The 20,762-nt window shown below is 46.8% G+C and overlaps 1 protein-coding gene and 1 long non-coding RNA gene across 5 annotated transcripts in view; one reads left to right on the top strand and one right to left on the bottom strand.

The window, feature by feature from the left end:
* Positions 1-20,762, top strand: part of LOC119964806 — a 58,228-nt gene that overhangs the window by 21,918 nt on the left and 15,548 nt on the right. The gene's annotated exons all lie outside the window — the stretch shown is intronic.
* The window catches only part of kif14 (kinesin family member 14), a 160,753-nt gene that overhangs the window by 127,154 nt on the left and 12,837 nt on the right, over positions 1-20,762 (bottom strand). For all 4 annotated transcript variants that reach the window (XM_038794811.1, XM_038794813.1, XM_038794815.1 and 1 more), the window contains exons 3-5: positions 16,734-16,988; positions 7,051-7,135; positions 2,559-2,657 (exon numbers count right to left, since the gene is read on the bottom strand). In XM_038794811.1, the coding sequence (XP_038650739.1) occupies positions 2,559-2,657; positions 7,051-7,135; positions 16,734-16,988 (439 nt within the window). The remainder of the gene's footprint in view (positions 1-2,558; positions 2,658-7,050; positions 7,136-16,733; positions 16,989-20,762) is intronic.

The following is a 20,762-nucleotide window of genomic DNA, read 5'->3' as shown; positions in this document are numbered from 1 at the left end:
CCTGGAACATGGGCATCTTGGCTCTACCCAGCTGGCACCTTGCACTGCCACGGTGGCACTGCCAAGCTGGCAGGAGTACTAGCCAAGCGCCCGTGTGGCAGTGCAAGGGTGTCAAAGTGCCAGGGTGGCATTGCCAAGGCTCAGAAGCCAAGTGAGGCCACTCCCATGAAAGGAGGGTGGAGGGGTGTATGAAGGGGGGGAGCTATGCCTTGCAGGTCAGTAGGGGCCTCTGGGAGGTTGGGGTAGCGCGCGTGTGTGTGTGTGTGTGTGTGTGTCTGTGGGGGGAGGGGGTGACATTGTCCATGGGTGGGGTGTGACCCACAAGGTCACTTACAGATCACGGCATCCTTTCAAAACTGTTGCCTGATTTCTGCGTTCATCGCCCCAGTGGTTGAAAACCATCGGAAGTGGCGTATTGTACAGCACATCAAACAATTTTTTGAACAACCATTATGATGCCTCTGTCATTTTCTTCCACAATGTGGGCTGACCCCCGGACCAGTTGCCCATTTCGTCATGCATCCAAGCAACCCCACCCCCTGCCCAAACCTCTCGATGGCGCTCACCCACTCTCCAGCCGTGGACTTGTCCCCCACAGCTAAGTCCCATCCTCTGGGTGTTCGGATGTTGCATGTGTGGTGTTGCCTTCCGTAGTTTTCAAGCGCAGTGTTCAGGCATCAAAGTGTGTTTGGGATGCTGGGCAATGACTCCCACATGCCTATGGCCCGCCCACCCACTGGAACCCACTTGGGTTGTGTGAAGTACTCACTTCACCAATTCCCTATTAGCAATAGCCTCCAGCCACATGACCAGAGACCTCAGCAGTCGGTGGGGGTCATAGATGACCGGTAGGGCAGACTGACAGGGGCACGGGTTTCCACCAGAATGGGTACACATGATCCAGGGGTTGGCATGGTGGTGCCGCAAGCAATTGCGTCCCCATCCCCGTTTCACTCCTAGCACCTCCTGCCCCCACCCTTGGACCCTTGCAGCCCACCCCTGCGAGGTTCCCCCACCCCCACCAAGCACTGTGGTGGCAATCCCAGAGCTCGGTAAGCAACGATGGCTACTCACCTCCTTGGCTCCTCATAGAAGCCCTTCGGCCAGGTTCACGTTTTTCAAAAGGAGTACTAATCTGAGCCAGCATGAACACTTGCTGGGGAGGCTGCTGAATGACAGGAGGCCATTGGAAATGGGGTTGCTTCATTGATTGCATGGGAATGGTGCTTAAATGGTGATGACTGGTTTCTCACCAAGCTGCAGCGAGATCCCAATTTTGCCTATGTGGGCGGGCCGGTTGAATCGTAAACTGTTTGGCGCCCGTCACGGATCTCGTTTTTTGCCTCTCCCCCTATTCACCGGCCTCGTTACGTTTGAGCGAGAGCGCAACGAGGATGGAGAATCGCACCTTAAGTGTCATCATAGAATTTACAGTTAGAAGGAGGCCATTCGGCCGATCGAGTCTGCACCTTGGAAAGAGCACCCTACATAATCCCACACCTCCATCTTATCCCCATAACCCAGTAACCCCACCTAACCTTTTGGATACGAGGGGGCAATTTAGCATGGCTAATCCACCTAACCTGTACATCTTTGGACTGTTGGAGGAAACCGGAGCACCCAGAGGAAACCCACGCAGACAAGGGGAGAAAGTGCAAACTCCACACAGTCACCCAAGAGTTGAACCCGGGACTCTAGAGCTGTAAGGCAGCAGTGCTAACCACTGTGCCACTGTGCCGTAGACAGCGGTGGGGAACTTGCCAGCTGAGTCGGCAGGAAATTCCCTGAAAAACCCGCCACAAATACACTTAGAAATGTTTCCGTTGAATCACGCCCAAAGATTAGCAGCATCCCAATACGTACAAGTGCAGGAGGTGTAACACCTGCCTTTTTACCTGCTTCCTTCCCACCATCAAGTGCACCCATTCCAAGTGAAAGATTAGCAGAAAGAAAAGGAAAAATTGAATCATCAGATACATCTCACATTCTCCTTCACAAAGGATCAAGATTGGCCAAGCAGAAACCTGAACTGCTGACCTTCTCACTCAGCCAAGGAATAACGCAAACTATGGAGAACCAAATTCAAAATAACATTTGAGGGGAAGAGTGAGGTTTTGGATTATTAATAATAATAATAATCTTTATTGTCACAAGTAGGCTTACATTAACACTGCAATGAAGTTACTGTGAAAAGCCCCTAGTCGCCACATTCCGGCACCTGTTCGGGTACACGGAGGGAGAATTCAGAATGTCCAAATTACCGAACAGCACGTCTTTCGGGATTAGTGGGAGAAAACTGGAGCACCCAGAGGAATCTCACGCAGTCACGGGGAGAACGTGCAGACTCCACACAGACAGTAGCCCAAGACTGGAACTGAATCTGGGAACCTGGGGCTGTGAAGCAACAGTGCTACCCACTGTGCTACCATGCTGCAGAATATTCACATTCCGATCTCTGGGCGTTTCATCCTGATCGAATTTATAACACTTCAGGAGAAATTAAACACGAAAACACAATGTAAATTTTTGATTACGTGAACAACTTCCTTCAGACTTACAGACTGTTTTACTTGCATCTTTCCATTTCCACCAACCAACAAATCATGTATTTTCTCGTTGTAGACTTCAAAATAACTCATTTCAATATGGCAAGTAACCTTAAAAAAAAAATCAAAAGAAATACCATTCATCAACATAAGGTCTGAGAAGGCATGTCAACTTCGAGGGAGATAGTTCAGGTGCGGGACTAGATGGAAGAGTTGGTGGTGGCTCTGGAACAGATTAATAAAGGTGCTTGAGGAGTTTTATAGGCACTTGATAAGTCGGAGCCACCAGAAGAGGAGGAGCGGGAGATGAGGGAGTTTCTGGGTGAGTTAGAGTGCCCGAGGTTGGGTAAAGTGGAGAGGGCAGGGCTGGAGGAGCCGATGGGTGTGGAGGAGGTGAAGGTGAAAATCGGGACGATGCAGGCAAGAAAGGCCAGGTGGGTTCCCGGTTGAACTTTGTAAAAGATTTAAGGATAGGCTGGCGCCGCAGATGGTGGGAATGTTCGAGGACGTGATGGACAGGGATGTCTTGTTGCAAAAATTGGGGCAGTCCTCCAGCGCGTTGTTGCTTACGAAGGACAAGGATCCGCTGGAGTGTATGTCATACAGGCCCATATCTCTGCTGAATGTAGACGCCAAGATATTGGCAAAGGTGCGGTTAAAGTTGGAGGGGTGCCTTCCGAAAGTGATTGGGAAGGATCAGACAGGGTTTGTAAAGGGCAGACATGTGAGGAGGCTGTTGAATGTGGTGCTTTCTCTGACAGAAGGAAGGGAGACGGAGGTGGTGGTGGCGCTAAATGCAGAGAAGGCGTTTGATCGGGTGGAGTGGAATTATTTGATGGCGGTGTTGGAGAAATTTGGGATTGGGCCAAGTTTGTGGCGTTGGTGCAGTTGTTGTATGAGGATCCAATGGCGAGCATGCGCATGAATAGTACGAGTTCAGGGTACTTGGCATTGCACCAGGGTACAAAGCAGGGAGGCCCATCTCCCTCCCTTCTGTTTGCAATGGCTATAGAGCCCTTGGCCATTGTGCTGAGGAACTCGGGGTTGTGGAATATAGGGTGTCCTTATATGCAGATGACTTGTTGTATATTTCGGAGCCGAGCTCTTCGGTGAGGAGCATGCTGGGGTTGCTTCAGAGGTTTGGAAGGTTTTCAGGGTACAAATTAAATTTAGGGAATTGCGAAAATTTTATGGTCTCCTCTCCGGTAGTGGGAACGGGGTGGAGGGGGGCTGCCATTTCATCTGGCAGTGTCTCACTTGAGGTATTTGGGGGTGCAGGTGGTCCGAGATTAGGCAGGACTCCAGAAGTTCAATTTCACTAGTTTGGTGGAGAGGATGAAGGCTGACTTGTTGAGGTGGGACAATCTACCCCGGTCGTTGGCGGACCGGGTGCAGGCAGTAAAGAGGAATGTTTTGCCACGATTCTTGTTCTTCTTTCAGTGCCTGACAGTCCTTTTGCCCAAGGCATTTAAGGGGGGGGGGGGGGGGGGGGGGGGGGGGGGGGGGAGAGACAGGCTGATCTCCTAGATTGTTTGGGCAGGGAGGGGCTAGGCATCCCAAATTTAATGAATTACTATTGGGAGACAAATGCAGGGAAGATTCAGAGATGGATTAGGGAGGGAAGGTCTTTGTGAGGGAGGATGGAGACAGGCTCTCGCAGGGGGTCGGGGTTGCGGGCGCTGGCTCCCGATGGCCCCAGGGAAGTGCTCGAAGAGTCCAGTTGTGATGGCCACATTGAAGATCCGGAGGCAGTTGAGGTTAGGAGCTTTGTCGGGGAGGGTGCCGATTAGGGGGTATCATGGGTTCGAGCCGGGGAGGATGGATGCAAGGTTCCGGGGATGGGAAGAGACTGGGGGAAATCAAGGAAATTAAGGAACTGTTTATGAAATGGCGATTTGCGAGACTGGAGGAGCTGGGAGAGAAATTTGAATAGGTGAGAGGCAAAAGATTCAGGTATATGCTGGTGTGGAACTTTGCGAGGAAGCTATTCCCGACCTTCCCGATAGCGCCAGTCTCCTCATTGCTGGAGGCGGTACTGTCAGCAGGGGGGGTTGGAGTGGTGTGGGCTCGGCGATTTATGGGAGGATTTTGGAGGAGGGATGTCCATGGAGGAGGTTACGGTGAAGTGGGAGGAAGAGTTTGGGTGGTGCGTGGTACTGCAGAGAGCAAATGCCTCAATTTGTGTGCAAGGCTGGGCTGATACAGCTAAGGTAGCGTACAGGGCGCACCTGACAAAGTCTAGGATGAGCTGGTTGTTCAAAGGGGTGGAGGATATCTATGAGCTGTGTGTGTGTGTGTGTGTGTGTGTGTGTGTGTGTGTGTGTGTGTGTGTGTGTGTGTGTGTGTGTTTGGGGGGGGGGGGCTGTGAACCATGTTCATATGTTTTGGGCCGGCCCAAAGCTGGAAAGGTTTTGGAGGATAATGTTCAGCACCATTTTGGGGGTTCCACATGTGGATGTGGAGCCCGGTCCCCTAGAAGCCATATTTGGGGTGTCGGACCAGGCGGAACTGCAGGTGGGTGCAGCGGCAGATGTTTTAGACTTTGCCTCGCTGATAGCTCGCAGGCAGGTCCTGCTGGGGCTGGAGGTCAGCTTCTCCATCAGTGTGACGGAGGAAACCTGTTGCCAGTTTTTGGCCTTGGAAAAAAATGAAATTTGCTTTAAGGGGCAGCGAGTGATGGGTTTGTTTATTTTATATTTTGGAGTTGGTTACCGTTGACTGCTGAGATAGGGATGAGGGTGGAGGTTTGGTGTAAATTGTAAAAATGTTGAAAATTTGTGGAATAAAAATACTTTTTTAAAAAATCAACATAGGATCTATGTGTTACCCATGAAATGGAAAGATTTTTACATCAAGCTCAAATTCACTTCCAAACGACATCATACTACAAAATATATCATCCATGATCGACCTTGTTCCAGTGAACCAAGTAGCTAAATAAACAGATCAGAATATGTCTGCCTTTAAAATTTCAACTTCACAGTCTGAAAGGGGAATTTTATTTTAGTCTGAAATTTTAACTTTCTTTTCTGAGGACTGCAAGGATACTCACTTGGAAATTTGCAATCCTTTAAGTGTGCTGATTCGGTTCTGTTGATATTTGGAAAAGCAGTTGCGACTCTCACCAGCTGAGCACAGCAAGGAGGAGCCAGGACCAAGAGAGAGCCCCAGATGGAATGTTTAGACTTTCCCATTCACTCCACTTTTCTGATCACAGGTTTGGCTTCAAATTCCCACCCTGACCTATTCTGGGCTGGGAACCATTCCTTATGTCTCAACTAGCAACCTTCTTCCACCTGTCATTCTTCTGCGACTTTCCACAGGTTTAAGGCTGGAACTGACCTGTGACATGTAGGCGAGACCAGAGAGTTAAAATCATTGGGGTCTCACTGTTTCCTTGACCCCCGCCTAGCCAATTCTTGCTTTGGGACAAAATTAAGCACTTAATGGACTTCCGGTGGCGGTGATGAGTGAGTAAGCCGCGCATTTGGTGGCTCTCACTCCGGCGGGAGTTGTGGACCTGGTTCCCCGGTTTTTTCGGGACTGCTGAGCGCTGGAAAGACGGCCACGGAGGGGCTGAGAAACGGGCGGAGCTGCATGGAACCGCTGGAGAGCAGGAAGCAGTGAAAACGGGAGAGAAAAGGACAAAGGCAAAGTGCAGTGGAAGCTGACCCGGGAGCAAAGATGGCAGACCTACGCACCTTGGACCCGGCGATCCAGCTAGCACTGGAAAACATGCTTCAGGTGATTAAGAGCAGTTTTGAAGAGTTGAAGCGGGATAACTTGGACCCACTTCAGAAGTCAGTGGATCAATTGAACCAGAGATTGGATGCCCAGGACAAAAAAGTTAAGGAGCTGGGGGAAGCAGTGGAGGAGCAGGCGGACACGCAGATGGTACGGCACTAGAAGTTGATGGGTTGAAGGAGAGGCAGAGGAGACTGCTGGACAGAGTAGAAGAGCTGGAAAATAGAGCCCTATTTGCTTCCCTGATAGCCCAGCGACGAATACTGCTGGCATGGAGGGACTTAAAACCCCCGAAGACCGAATTATGGCTTTCGGACATGTTGAGTTTTCTGGGTATGGAAAAAATCAAGTTCGCCTTGAGGGGATCTGTACTGGGGTTCACCCAAAGGTGGCAACCATTAATCGACTTCTTCGCGGGAGATTGAACGTCAGGGGGGGGGGGGGGTTAGAGTAGAGTAGGAGGGATAAATAGGTGGGTAGTGTTTATGAGAGAGGAGCGGTTATGTGCACTATGGTTTGGTTGAAGTGTTGGTTTTCCGTTGTTGTTTGCATATTTCTGTAATCTGTAACTGTTTACAATGCCAAAAAATACCTCAATAAATTGTTTGTTAAAAAAAAATTAATCTCAGCTCCAGGAAGATGTTAAAATAAAAGGAAAATTGTCGTACAAATCCATACTTCAAACCAAAAAAAACAACATATCAAAATTCAATACAATTAGACCACGGCCGTGTATAAAATTTGGCTTTAAAAATACTACCTGTTGCATTTCGGGCTTTGCTACTATGGCGAACAACTGTTCACAGAACCTTGGGATGATCCCCTCATCACTGAAGCCCATCATCCTGTCAAGTAACAAAGACATTTTTTTTTAAGCATAGTGAACTGAACTTGTATGAAATAAATTTGACTATATTAAAAATAGACATTTAATAGAGAGTTGCACAATTCAAATGGGGAGATAATATTCCAATTGTGAACATGTTCTACTTCTCATTGAACCATTTCAGGTGAAACTTCAAATCAGTTCAGTTTTGGATTCAAAGTAATGATTAGTTTAAGCAAAATAGCAATCAGTGCTCCTTGATTTTTACTTCAGTTTCTTTTGTTACACAAAACAAGGTACCCACGAGCTCCTTTGGTTATTGGGGTGGATACAGTTCTGGACACCTGTTATAACAGTATGCCCACACCTTCTCAATTGCCATTACTCCTGATAATCTGACGCGAGTTTTCTATACACTAAAATGCATAGAATAAGATCATGTGACTTCCTCCAAGGACACCTTGTACCTGACCAGCAAATTGGTTGTAATGTTCTCTGTATGCACAGATGCCGATGTCTTTGTAGTTCAAGTGATTAGACAACAGACATCTGGTGGCAGCCATGAAGGAGTAGGTCGCATATTTGGTGGCTCCTGCTCGGGTCAGACCTTTGGACCTTTTCCCTGATTTTTTTTCTTGGATTTTACTTGGAAAATTGATAATGGACACGACCGTAAGGAGGATTCCCACACCAGTGCATGGATAGGCAGACCAGGGGTGCTCAAAAAGGAAGAAATAGGCGAACAGAGGTGGCTTGGGCTGAAACTGCAGCGGGAAAAAGCATGGCGGACGACCTGAATCCTGGCTCGACGACCCAGCGGTCAACGGAGCAGTTGATGATGTTTATCCAAAAGGGCTTCACCAAGCAGAAACAGGAATGCTTGGAATCGATTACGGAATCGATTGCTCGGCAGAAACAGAGATTGGATGCTCAAGATCAGGCGATCCAGAAAATGGAGAAGGCACTGACCGAGTATGAGGAACATCAAACAGCAATGGAGGTGGAGATGGGGATGCTGAGAGGCCAGCAGAAAAGGCTCCAGGAGAAGGTGAAGGATCTAGAGAATAGGTCCCGTCGGCAGAACTCGAGGATCGTTGGTATCCCGGAGGAGTCCGAAGCAGCGGATGCAGGGGCATATGTAGCGGGTATGCTTGAGAAGCTAATGGGGGATGGGACGTTCACCCGACCCTTGGAGGTGGACAGGGCGCACAGAGCACTCGCAAAGATGGTGGCGAGATTGAACAGGTACCTGGATAAGGAGTGTATTTTACGGTGGACCAGGCAGACATAGAGCTGTAAGTGGGAGAACAGCATCCTGCGCATTTACCAAGACCTGAGCGCGGACGTAGCCAGGAGAAGAGCAGGAGTCAACCAAGTAAAGTCGACCCCTTTCAAGAAGAAGGTGAAGTTTGGACTGCTGTATCTGGCCCGTCTTTGGGTGACCTATGAGGAGCAACACTTCTATTTTGAGTTGCCCGAGGAAGCAATGGACTTCGCCCGAAGGAAAGGGCTGGCAGGGAACTGAGGTGTTTGAACTTTGCTGCAGTGTTCACATTAAAAATGTTTTTGTTTTTGCACTATAATTGTAACACCTTCTGTATCGATCCTGGGGCTGCCGTGTATTTTTGTAAGTTAAAGTTTGCATTTGTACTGGTGGGGGCTGGAGATGTGAATTTCTGATGTGGGGTTTTCTATTCTTTTTGTTTCTTTCGGTTAACTGGGCAGGGAATGTTTTCTCTTGAATATGTGATAGGTGGGGAAATGTCTGGCGCCATGGGCGGGGGCTACCAAGCTTGCTGGGCAGGCTGCCTCACGGAAGCGCAGTGGGGGATGAGCAAATGTTATGCTTGTTTTACTGTGCTGTTATTGGGGGGGGATTGCTCTGCTGACAGGGATGGGGCTGTTGCTGGGGGACGAAAGGGAGGTCGGGGACGGAGGCAGCCTGGGTGCGGGCATGCGGATGCGCGGGGCGCGAGCTGGAGACTGGCCTAAGACAGGTGATGGCTGATCAGCGGAGGGAGGGGGCAAGAAGACCACGACCAGGTTGATCACATGGAACGTTAGAGGGCTAAATGGGCCGGTTAAGAGGGCACGCGTGTTCACGCATTTGTGGGGATTGAAGGCGGACGTGGCAATGTTACAGGAGATGCATCTTAGGGTAATCGATCAGACTAGACTAAGGAAGGGATTGGTCGGGCAGGTATTTCATTTGGGGCTGGAGTAAGACTAGAGGAGTCGCAATCCTGATTAATAAACGAGTGTCATTCAAGGCGGGAAGAATAGTTGCGGATGTGGGAGGTCAGTACATCATGGTTAGTGGGAAGCTGGAAGGGCTGCCGGTGGTACTCGTGAATATTTACGCGCCAAACTGGGATGATGTGGAGTTTATAAGGAGGATGTTGGGAAGATCGACTTTTTCATCTTGAACAGGGCTTTACTGATGGGGGTAGTGGACACTGAGTACTCAGCGATCATGGTCTCGGATCATGCCCCACACTGGGTGGACTTACAGGTGAGCAAGGAGTGTGGCCAGCGCCCGCATTCGAGATTGGTTGTCGGACTGTTAGCGGATGAGGTGTGCGGGCGGGTGAGGAAATGTATCCAGAACAATCTGGAAGTTAATGACACGAGGGAAGTCTCGGCTGTAATGGTCTGGGAGGCGCTGAAGGCGGTGGTCAGAGGGGAGCTAATTTCGATAAGGGCCCACAGGAAGCAGGTAGATAGAGCAGAAACGGATCAACTGATAGGGGAAATACTTCAGGCCGACAGGAGTACGCGGAGACCCCAGAGGCAAGGATTTTAAGGGAACAACGGAGGCTGCAGGCGGAGTTCGGCTTGTTAACTACAGGGAAGGTGGTGGAGCAGCTGAGGAAGTCGAGGGGGAGATATACGAGCATGGAGAGAAGGCCAGTAGAATGCTTGCGCAGCAGCTCAGAAAGAGGGAGGCAGCCAGGGAAATTGGGAAAGTGAAGGACAGAGGTGGGAACTTGGTGAGAGATTCAGCAGGGGTTAACGGGGTGTTCAAGGAGTTTTAAAGCAGGCTATATGAGTCAGAACCCTCAGCTGGGCCGGAAGGGATGAGGCGATTCTTTGGGGGGCCTGAGGTTCCCAAAGATGCAGGAAGGGATGGTAGAAGGGCTGGGGGCCCCGATTGGGATTGAAGAAATAGCAGAAGGACTAAAGGCCATGCAGGCGAGTAAAGCACCGGGACTGGACGGGTACCCAGTGGGGTTTTATAAAAGGTTCTCCGGGATGTTGGTGTCGCTGCTGATGAGGACATTTAATGAGGCAAGGGAGCAATATGTGCTTCCCACGAAAATGTCACAGGCCACAATCTCACTGATCTTGAAGCGGGAGAAGGACCCGGAGCTGTGAGAGTCCTACAGACCGATCTCCTTATAAAAATGGTGACGCCAAACTGTTTGCCAAAATCGTGTCCTCAAGGATCGAAGACTGCGTTCCGGATGTGATTGGGGAGGACCAGACGGGATTTGTTAAGGGCAGGCAGTTGGCGGCCAGCGTTAGAAGACTGTTGAAGTGATCATGATACCCCCAGAGGGTAGGGGCGTAGAGGTAATGGTCGCAATGGATGCAGAGAAGGCATTTGATCAGGTGGAGTGGACCTATCTGTGGGAGGTGCTGGGGCGGTTTGGGTTTGGACGTCGTTTCATCGACGGGGTTAGGCTGCTGCATCAGGCGCCTGTGGAGAGTGTACAGACGAACAGGTTGACTTCGGGCTATTTTAGGCTGCACTGGGGGACGAGGCAGGGCAGCTCCCTCTCCCCAATGCTGTTTGTGCTGGCCATAGAGCCGCTGGCAATTGCACGGAGAGCCTCAAGCGGCTGGAAGGGGCTGGTTCAGGGAGGGGTGGAACACAGTCTCGCTATACACAGATGACCTTCTCCTATATGTTTCTGACCCACTAATGTGGAAGCAAGTAGAGGCAGCATCATGTAAGGGCACGAGTTTGGGGGCATTGGTAATGACGCCTCTGGTGTTCCTGCCGACACGGTACTCCACCAGCCCCGTGGTGGTGGAGGCCCCGAGAGTCTGGGGGCAATGGTGGAAACATGTGGGAGCAGAGGGAGCATCAGTTTGGTCTCAAACGGCGATAATCATCGGTTTGCCCGGGGAGGCTGGATGGAGAGTTTCGCCCGGGGAGGCTGGATGGAGGGTTTCGGAGATGTCAAAGAGGAGGGATCGAGAGAATGGGAGATCTGTTCATAGAGGGGAGCTTTCCCAGCCTGAGGGAGTTGGAGGAGAAATTTGAATTGATGGGAGGGAATGAGTTTAGGTTCCTGCAGGCGCGGGACTTCCAACGCAGGCAGGTCTTAACCTTCCCTCTCCTACCAACAAGGGGGATACAGGACAGGGTATTTCCAGACTATGGGTGGGAGAGGGGAGGGTTTCAGACATTTATAATGAACTCATGGGGTCAGAAGAAACGCAGACCGAGGAGCTGAAACACAAATGGGAAGAGGAGTTAGGAGGAGAGATAGAGGGTGATCTCTGGGCAGATGCATTGAGTAGAGTCAACGCGTCCACATCATGTGCCAGGCTCAGCCGGATACAATTTAAGGTCGTTCACCGGGCACACATGACAGTGGCCTGGATGAGCAGGCTCTTTGGGATAGAAGACAGGCGTGCAAGGTGTGCAGGAGGACCAGCGAACCATGTTCATATGTTCTGGGCATATCCGAAGCTTAGGGGATTCTGGCAGAGGTTTGCGGATGTCATGTCCAAGGTGTTAAAAACAAGGGTGGCACCGAGTCCAAAGGTGGCGATTTCCGGAGTGTCGGAGGATCCGGGAGTCCAGGAGGAGAAAGAGGCAGACGTTCTGGGCTTTGCCGCCTTCGTAGCCCGGAGACGGATACTATTAGCTTGGAGGGACTCAAAACCCCTAAAGTCAGAGACCTGGCTCACTGACATGGCTAACTTTCTCCGTCTGGAGAAAATCAAGTTCGCTCTGAAAGGGTCAATGTCAGGGGTCGTCCAGAGGTGGCAGCCGTTCGTCGACTTCTTCAGGGAAAATTAACTGTCTGTTCATTATATTATACACACTGATGATAGTTCACATATCATCACATCCTTCTCTCTTTTAAGAAGGTTACTAAATCATTGCCATGCACATATAAACTGTTTTAATGGGTCAAATTGAATGCATGCAAATTTTAAATATCCATCATTTTAAGAAGTCTGTACCAGGCTTGTATTGTTCACAGATTTAGTCTGTCAGATTGCCTTTGATGTGCAGGGCGTTCTTTGTCTTGAACTTGTGGTGTTTAAATGTCTTACCGGCTTTGCTGCCAACCCAACTTTCAGATAAGTTTTGATGGAAGTGGTTCCGTTTTATTTGGCTTCAGGGATTTCCTTGCTATACCAGGATTCACCGTTGTGCTGTTCAATATTGGCTGGTGTCCATGTGCTGCAAGGGCAGTCATCTCAGCGTTTTGCTGCTTTATGATTAGCCGATTGTTTTCCATGATTCTTTTATTTTGGTTTAGTTGTTCTTGCCGCTGCGGAGATTTGCGTTGCATTGTTTATTATCTCATTTGACTCACGGTTTTGGTCATTGCACGCTCTCGGAGGCAACCATGTCCTCTGAGCCCACTATCCTTTCGGTGGTAGCTTGGCAGTGCTTCTTTCTGAGCAGAGCTGCGGCCTGAGCTTTGGAGCTGTTCTCCGGCATCTGTTATGTCTTTTCATCTATGGCCGCTGTGTGCGCCACCTGTACGAAGTCGGTCTCGGTGTCTTGAATTTCTGTGTCGCCGATTTCACAGTCACTGAACAATTAGTCAAGTTCAAATAAATCATCGTCTTGGTCGTTTGGTCGCTGGACTAGTGCCCCACATGCTGTCAAGCCTAGCAGTGGTCTCCTGTTCGCCTCTACAACCGCAAATTCCACCAATTATATGATTGTTCATTCACCTCTACTCGCAGAGTGCATTTTCCAAGCGTCTTAATTCGTGCGCCGTGGTATTCTGTAAGACTGCGCTCATTGACTGGCTGAATGTGTGGCTGAATGCACATCTTATGGAGGTTTGCCTCATTTATTAAATTTGCTCTGGCACCAGTGTCCGTTTTGGTGAATGTGCTGGTTTGATTTATCATTAGCTATCAAATGTCTACCTGGCTTGTTCCCATTTCTTCTATCTCATAGAATTGTTCTGTGTCTTCTTCAATGATATCGATGAAGAATGAATCTTCATCACCATCTGTTGCACTGGTGTGCTCATCTTGCCTTCTCCGGTCATCATTTTGTAATGTAGAAGCGTCGATACTCGTGTAATTTGCATAGTAGATGCTCCTCGGCACCAGTGTTAGTTCCATGGACTGGCATTGCTGGGCAAAATGGTTGCACTTTTAGCATCTGGCACACATTTTGCCATATGCAGGGCTGTGCATTTTGCCGCACCTCAGGCACAAAGGTAGGTGTTCCAATGGTCTTCTAAAATGGCCATCACCCCCATGCTGACCACGTTGGTGGTTTTGCTGCGACACAGCAAAGATGGTGTCGGTCTCGCTTTCTCATTTGGCGCCACTTCCCTGTGTTTGAATTTCCGTGAGTTGCTGCAAAGCAACTTCGCTGGCCTTGCATGTCCATATTGCACCGGATAAAGTCAAATCATGTTCACGCAGCAATCGTTCGCGGAACGTGTCACTTTTAAGTCCATAAACAATTTGGTATTTGATTAATGAATCCTGCAGTTCTGCAAAATCACAGGATTGCACTTTAAGAAGCAAAAGTTTGTTGCAAAAGAGTCGAATGCGTCACATAATTTTTGTAACCACATACGAAAACATATCGCTCAAACGTTACATTTTTCGTTGGATGGCAGTAGTCATCGAAGCGTTCAATTATCTTATCGTAGCTTTTCCTGTCATTCTCTGAGGCAAGCTGGAACGTGTTATATAAGTTTATTGCCTGGGGACCAGCTACAGTCATCAGTAGAACTATTTTCCTCTGATCGGAGGCCTCCTGAAGACCCTGGGCCTCGAAGTAAAAAGTAAATTGTTGTTTAAAAGCACACCAATTGCTGTCTACGTTACTAGTCGTGAGGAGTGGGCCAGGAGTCCTGAGTGCTTCCATCATTTCACCTGGTCGTCTCGCGTTTCGCAGCTGATCTCTTTCTTGTCGAGTCTCCGATTATCCTTTTCAATTTTTCTTGCCGTATCTAATTTTTCCTAACTGTACTCGTTTGGCACTCACTCCGTGGTACCATGTAATGTTCTCTGTATGCACGGATGGCAATGTCTTTGCAGGTGAAGTGATCAGAGAACATACACAAAACTGTTTATTAACTAACTAAAACACTAAAGCGTTTCTATGATGTTTACTATGATTACATTTGGATACTATGGTTAAATACCAATAATTACGATTAACTAGTATTAATTACTATTGACTAAGGAGCTACCCAATATGTGACTGGGCTCTACGCCTGCTATCCACGTTCTGCCTCACATGTGTCTGTGTTCCAGTAACATGACCTGTGATCTCGCCACCTGTGGTCGGATGTTAGAATTGCCATCTAGATATGCAGGCACTAATGTTTATATACAGTTTGGTTATTATATTATATGCACAGATGATAGTTCACATATCATCACATTGATCACCACCAACCTTCAGGAATGTTAGGAATGCTTCAGTTTTTCGAATAATTTACTTTAAACATTGTAAACAATAGCAATGTGACAATATAGTGCTCAGAAGTTTCTAACTATTAAGTAATCAATCTGCACAAAGTAACTTCAAAAAAAAAGTAGGCAATAGAAGTGTTACTTGATAGCATTGTGGATGTCCGTTTCCGTGATGGAAACGGCCATCCACAATGCTATGAAGTAACACATGCTTAGCAACAACCTGCTCGCTGACACTCAATTTGGGTTGTCTGGGGTCACTCAGCACCTGATCTCATTACAGCCTTGGTTCAAACATGAAAAATAAACAGCTGAATTCCAGAGGCGAGGGTACAGTGACTGCCCTTGATATCAAGACAGCATGTGACAGAGTATGACATCAAGGGGTCCTAGCAAAACTGGAATCACTGGGAATCAAGGGGAAAACTCTCCACTGGTTGGAGTCGTACCAGGCACAAAGGAAGATAGTTGTGGTTTTTGGAGGTCAGTCAACTCAGTCCCGGAACGTCACTGCAGGAGGTCCTCTGGTTAGTGTCCTAAGTCCAACCAACTTCAGCTGTTATGCCAAAGGACCTTCCTTCTATCATAAGGTCATAATTGGGGGTGTTCACTGGCGATTGGACAATGCGCATTTTGCGACTGGTCAGATACTGAAGCAGTCCGTGTTCAAATGAAGAGCTGGACAATATCCAAGTTTGGGCTGACAAATAACATTCAAACCACAAGGGGCGGCACTGCGGTGCAGAGGTTAGCACTGCTGCCTCACGGCGCGAAGGATCTGGATTCAATCCCAGCCCCGTGTCACTGCCTGTGTGGAGTTTACACATTCTCCCCATGTCTGCATGGGTCTCACCCCTACAACACAAAGATGTACAGGGTAGGTTGATTGGCCACGCTAAACTGCCCCTTAATTTAAAAAAACATTCAAACCACACAAGCATCAAGCAATGACATTCTCCAATGAAAGAGAATGTAAACATTGCTTCTTGACATTGCAATCCCCAAATATCAACATCCAGGGTGTTACCATTGACCAGAACCTGAATTGGACTAACATAAATAGTACAAGAGCAGGTCAGAGGTTAGGAATCCTATGGCGTGTAACTCACCTCCCGACTCTCCAGGGCTATCCACCATCTACAAGGCATAAGTAAGGAATGTGATGAATATTCTCCACTTGAGGGTTTGACTGCAGCTCCAACAGCCCTCAAGAAGCTTGATATCTTCAAGGACAAAGCAGCCTGCTTCATCAGCGCCCCATCCACAAACATTCACTCCTTCCACCACCGACCCACCCTACTGTCTGCAGGATGCACTGCAGCACCTCAGCAAGCCTCCTTAGGCAGCACCTTCCAAACCCACAACTTCTACCATCTAGAAGGAAAAGGGTAACAGACAACACGTAACAGACACTACCCATCTGAAAATTCTCATCCAAGATCAGTCACTTGGAAATGCATTGCCATGTCTTCACTATCGTTGGGTAAAAATTCCTCTTTAACAGCACTGTTGGTGTACCTACACCACATGGACCGCAGCAGGTAAAGGCATCAGCTCACCACCATCTTCTCAAGGCCATCTGGGACGGAAAATAGATGTTGGCCGAGCCAGCAATGCCCACAGCCCATGAACAAATAAAAGAAAATGTTCATGAAAGTGGAGCATTTTATATTGTTAACAATTATCATAGTTACAGTAAAGGACAAATTTAAAACTGTACAAGAATCTGGAATGGCCTATGTAGCACAATTGGATTGATAAGGTATCTATCTCAAAAAATTATTTTCAGTGAATTGTTCTCAGACACTATAGTTGAATTTTGAAACACTCCTTTCACTAAGCATAATATTGATCTTACCTGGGCTACGGTTAATAAAAATTCATAGTAGAATGATATCCAGACATAATAACCTAGATATTTTATAATGCATTATTAAAACAACTAGCTATTATAAATTTCTATCCAGACTTACGTATATGACTTTCCAGAGCCAGTCTGGCCATAAGCAAACAGACATGTGTTGTATCCTTCAAAGGCTTTTTCGAGCAGAGGAAATCCTATTTTCTTATACACAGTTTCCTGGTTTGAAAATTCAGGATGGAACTCATCAAATGACCAAAAGGAAAAGTCGTAAACAAAGGAGTAAGTGTGATTGGTTTCTGGATGTTGCACAATTATGTCTTGTCCTTTCATGAAAACTACTTGCTGTGAATGTTCTATTTTTTCCCTGAATAAAAATAAGAGAAACATGTTCAACACAAATATATAGAACATTGTCATGGTAACAATAAATAAAAGTTGAGAAAAAGGAAAAAATATCTCTGTTGCCCTTTAATATCTGTGTGGTACTGTTCAGAGTACTGACTTTGTAATCTCTTTCTATAATAGTGACAGTAAGAAATCTTACAACACCAGGTTAAAGTCCAACAGGTTTCTTTTGAATCACTAGCTTTCGGAGCACTGCTCCTTCCTCAGGTGAATGAAGAGGTGGGTTCCAGAAACATATATATATATAGACAAAGTCAATGATGCAAGACGATACTTTGAATTCGAGTCTTTGCAGGTAATTAAGTCTTCACAGGTCCAGACGGTGCGACTGGCGAGAGGGATTGTGTTGCAAGACTTCTTACTGTGCCCAACCCAGTCCAACATTTCCACATTATAATAGTGACTACGCCGATGCTGCATTTACTGAAAAATTGTTTGCAGCATAAGTTTTTTCATCCACATCTCCAATGCCACCTGTACTATGGTTCCCATTTTAACTGCGAGAAAGTTCTATACATTTTCCAGGAAATTGGATGCCTATGGCAAGGGGTTTGTGGGAGTTAATGATGCACAATGCTGTAACATGTTCAAACAGCAAAGGATTAAAAGATCAGATGGTCGTCTTGCCTCCTGTTCACATGTTCACCTATTACTGCTATCACCTGTAAATTATTTTTAAAACAATAAAGAGAGCTCACATTTTATAATTTGATGGAATGAACAGATATTAGCACAGTACAGTCATAGGGACACAGAATGGTGATGGATGGGTTTGCTCCAACAGTTTCCAATCTCAGTCATATCAAACCATGAGTGAAGAAATTAAAGTGAGATAAAGCATTACTTAATTCACATACCTCCAAGAATCAACTGGAGACTAGTATAAAAAGTTTCCCCATCTTCTCACGCAAAATTGGTATATGGTGCAGCAAAGAAGGAATAAAATTAAAGGAATCTCCATACAAATTAAAAAAGATACAATTTTATGGGGGGGGGGGGTCGTTTGTTCAACTGTGCAGAACACAATGAATTGTTCTGAACCAGTAATTACTGTTTATGAAAAGGTCATTCCCATTGTGCAGTAAATCTTAGAGCTAATCACTGGATAAGATGCATTGAAGCATAGAAACTGGGATGCTGATGTTCTAATTTTAATAATCTTGATTGTCACAAGGAGGCTTACATTAACACTGCAATGAGGTTACTGTGAAAAGCCTCTAGTCGCCAAATTTCCAGTGCCTGTTTGAGCACACAGAGGGAGAATTTAGAACGCCCAAATTACCTCATAGCACGTCTTTCAGGGCTTTTGGGAGGAAACCGGAGCACCCGGAGGAACCCCACACAGACACGGGGAGAACGTGCAGACTCCACACAGACAGTGACCCAAGCCGGGAACGAACCTGGGACTCTGGCGCTGTAAAGCCATAGTGCTAACCACTATGCTACCGTGCTCTCAGGATGAAATTGAGTACTCCTATTAAATTATGCAGTAAAAAGAAGGTACTGTTCAATGTGGCACTGAGCCATTTGAACAGCAAGATCCTAGTCTTGATTCCATGTCTGTTGAGTTAGCAGATTTTAATTGTCGCAAAAGCAGTCACTATAATTCACCTCAGCACTGAGAAGACAGAACACTCTTGAAGTGTAGGTGATTTTACTATGAAGAAAAAAGTTTAGATTGAATAAATTCAATCATCAAGTTAGTCATACATGACAGAGCTATATCATTAAAATGTTTAGAAAGAACAAAATTCCATTTTTATTGCACCATATTCTCAGGACTTTGCAAAGTGCTTTATAAACAATTATTACATTTGCAGTCAATATTGTGTAGACAAGCATGACAAGATCCCACAGACAGCAAACATTGCATTGCCCCATGTGATGATACAAGAATTTAACAGAGAACAGTAGGATAACCCAAAAGTCGTTCACCAAAAGTACGCCGCTCGATTACCGAACTCTGCAGTTTTACTGCACATCCTCGATTTCTAATTATGTACTTCGGCACAGATTGAATATTTTAATTTTTAGCACCAGCATTTGAAAATTGCCTTTTTGCTATCTTGAGCGTTGCATGAGAATTAATTCAATCCTCCATTTGTCACTCTGGGGCAGGGGGAGGTTTTATTTGCTTTTATTTATATATAGCATCTTCCAAGTAATGCATGCACTGGGATAATGAGATACACTCAGCAATCCTTTCCATTTGCCAGAGACTGAAAGATTGCTCTAGCTGCATTGCCATGTAGACCTCATTTCATGTGTTTTTTCACAATATAATTTGCATCTGTTTCCATCTGGGGCGGCACGGTGGCACAGTGCTGCCTCACAGCGCCAGGGTCCTGTGTTTCATTCCGACCTCGGGCGACTATGTGGCGTTTGCACGTTCTCCCGGTGTCAGCGTGGGTTTCTTCCAGGTGCTCCGGTTTCCTCCCAGAGTCCAAAGATGGGGTGGATTGGATATGCTAAATTGCCCTTATAAAGATTTGCAAGATTGGGGATTGGGCCTAAATTAGGATTCTCTTTCAGAGGGTCAGTGCAGACTCGATGGGGCAAATGGCCTCCTTCTGCACTGTAGGGATTCTATAATTCTATGATTACTGTAACTCTTTGCTGTTACCATGCATATTTTAAGTTTCTACTTTTTCGGTATTTCACCCAGAGGCCTGAAAGGTTTTGAAGTGCATCAATGTCCCGATGTAGGAAATGCAGCAGCAAATGAGATAATTACAGATAATTTGTTTTGGTGATGGTCAAAGAATAAATATTAGCTGGGACATAGGGGAGTATTCCCCTTTTCTGACATGGGATAGTTTACATCCACCTGCACAGAAAAGGGTCACAACATTTCCAACAGTGCAAATTCCCTCAACATGGCACTGGCGTAACAACCAGGATTACTTGGCAAAGTCTCGGGAGTGGAACTTGAACTGTGCTCCTATCCTTTTGATTCAGAAGAGATTGTGCTATTAACTAAACCATAACAGGCACAGAGTAAGATAAAAACAAACTTCAGGTACATTGGCAACAGCAAAATCGACTCAAGCTTAAAAATTAGACTAATAAACCATTAATATACAAGATTCAAAGCTTGGCTCTGCTCCATCTAACATTATTTCCCAATGATCCACCTTAATTGCTGAGCCATTTAGCTTGCTTTGACTTTGATTTGTGTAAATTTAGAGAGTTGAAGTTTTTGCTGTATTTGACGGTGTTCAAAGATCCATCTGCCCTATAAACTATGCTTTCCACCCCCCCACCCCCCTCCCCCCCCCCACCACCCCCATAGGGCCTATAAACTTATTTGAAGGCAAGCACCTTCTTATCCATTGTCGTTTTGCTAGAGACCCTTTCCTTCACTTTACTGTCTCAAAACAAAAAAGGAAGATTTACCTACACATTGACCACTGCAATTAGAAATAGTTCCAACAGCTCTCACAACAAAAAGCAGCACTTGCATTATTTAACACAACACTTTATTGTTGGGGAAGATCCTGGACCTGGACTCACTTAGGCTGATCGGGGAGTCACAACTTTAATACGGTTATAGACATAGATCAGAGGTTGGATCGGTCGAGTTCAAGGACAGGAAGGGTGACAGCCACGGCAAAGGAGCTAAAGTCTGTAGATCCATGGAGTGTCGGCCGGCTAAGAGCGACTGAGTTTTTTTTCCCCCACGTGCAAAAGTGACTCCCAAATTGATTTTTTCGTTTTGGACCGGGATTTGTTG

Source organism: Scyliorhinus canicula, chromosome 4, assembly GCF_902713615.1.
Source record: "Scyliorhinus canicula chromosome 4, sScyCan1.1, whole genome shotgun sequence".
Taxonomy (NCBI): Eukaryota; Metazoa; Chordata; class Chondrichthyes; order Carcharhiniformes; family Scyliorhinidae; genus Scyliorhinus; species Scyliorhinus canicula.
The sequence above is the reverse complement of the archived record's forward strand: the minus strand, read 5'-3'. Positions and strand labels throughout refer to the sequence as shown.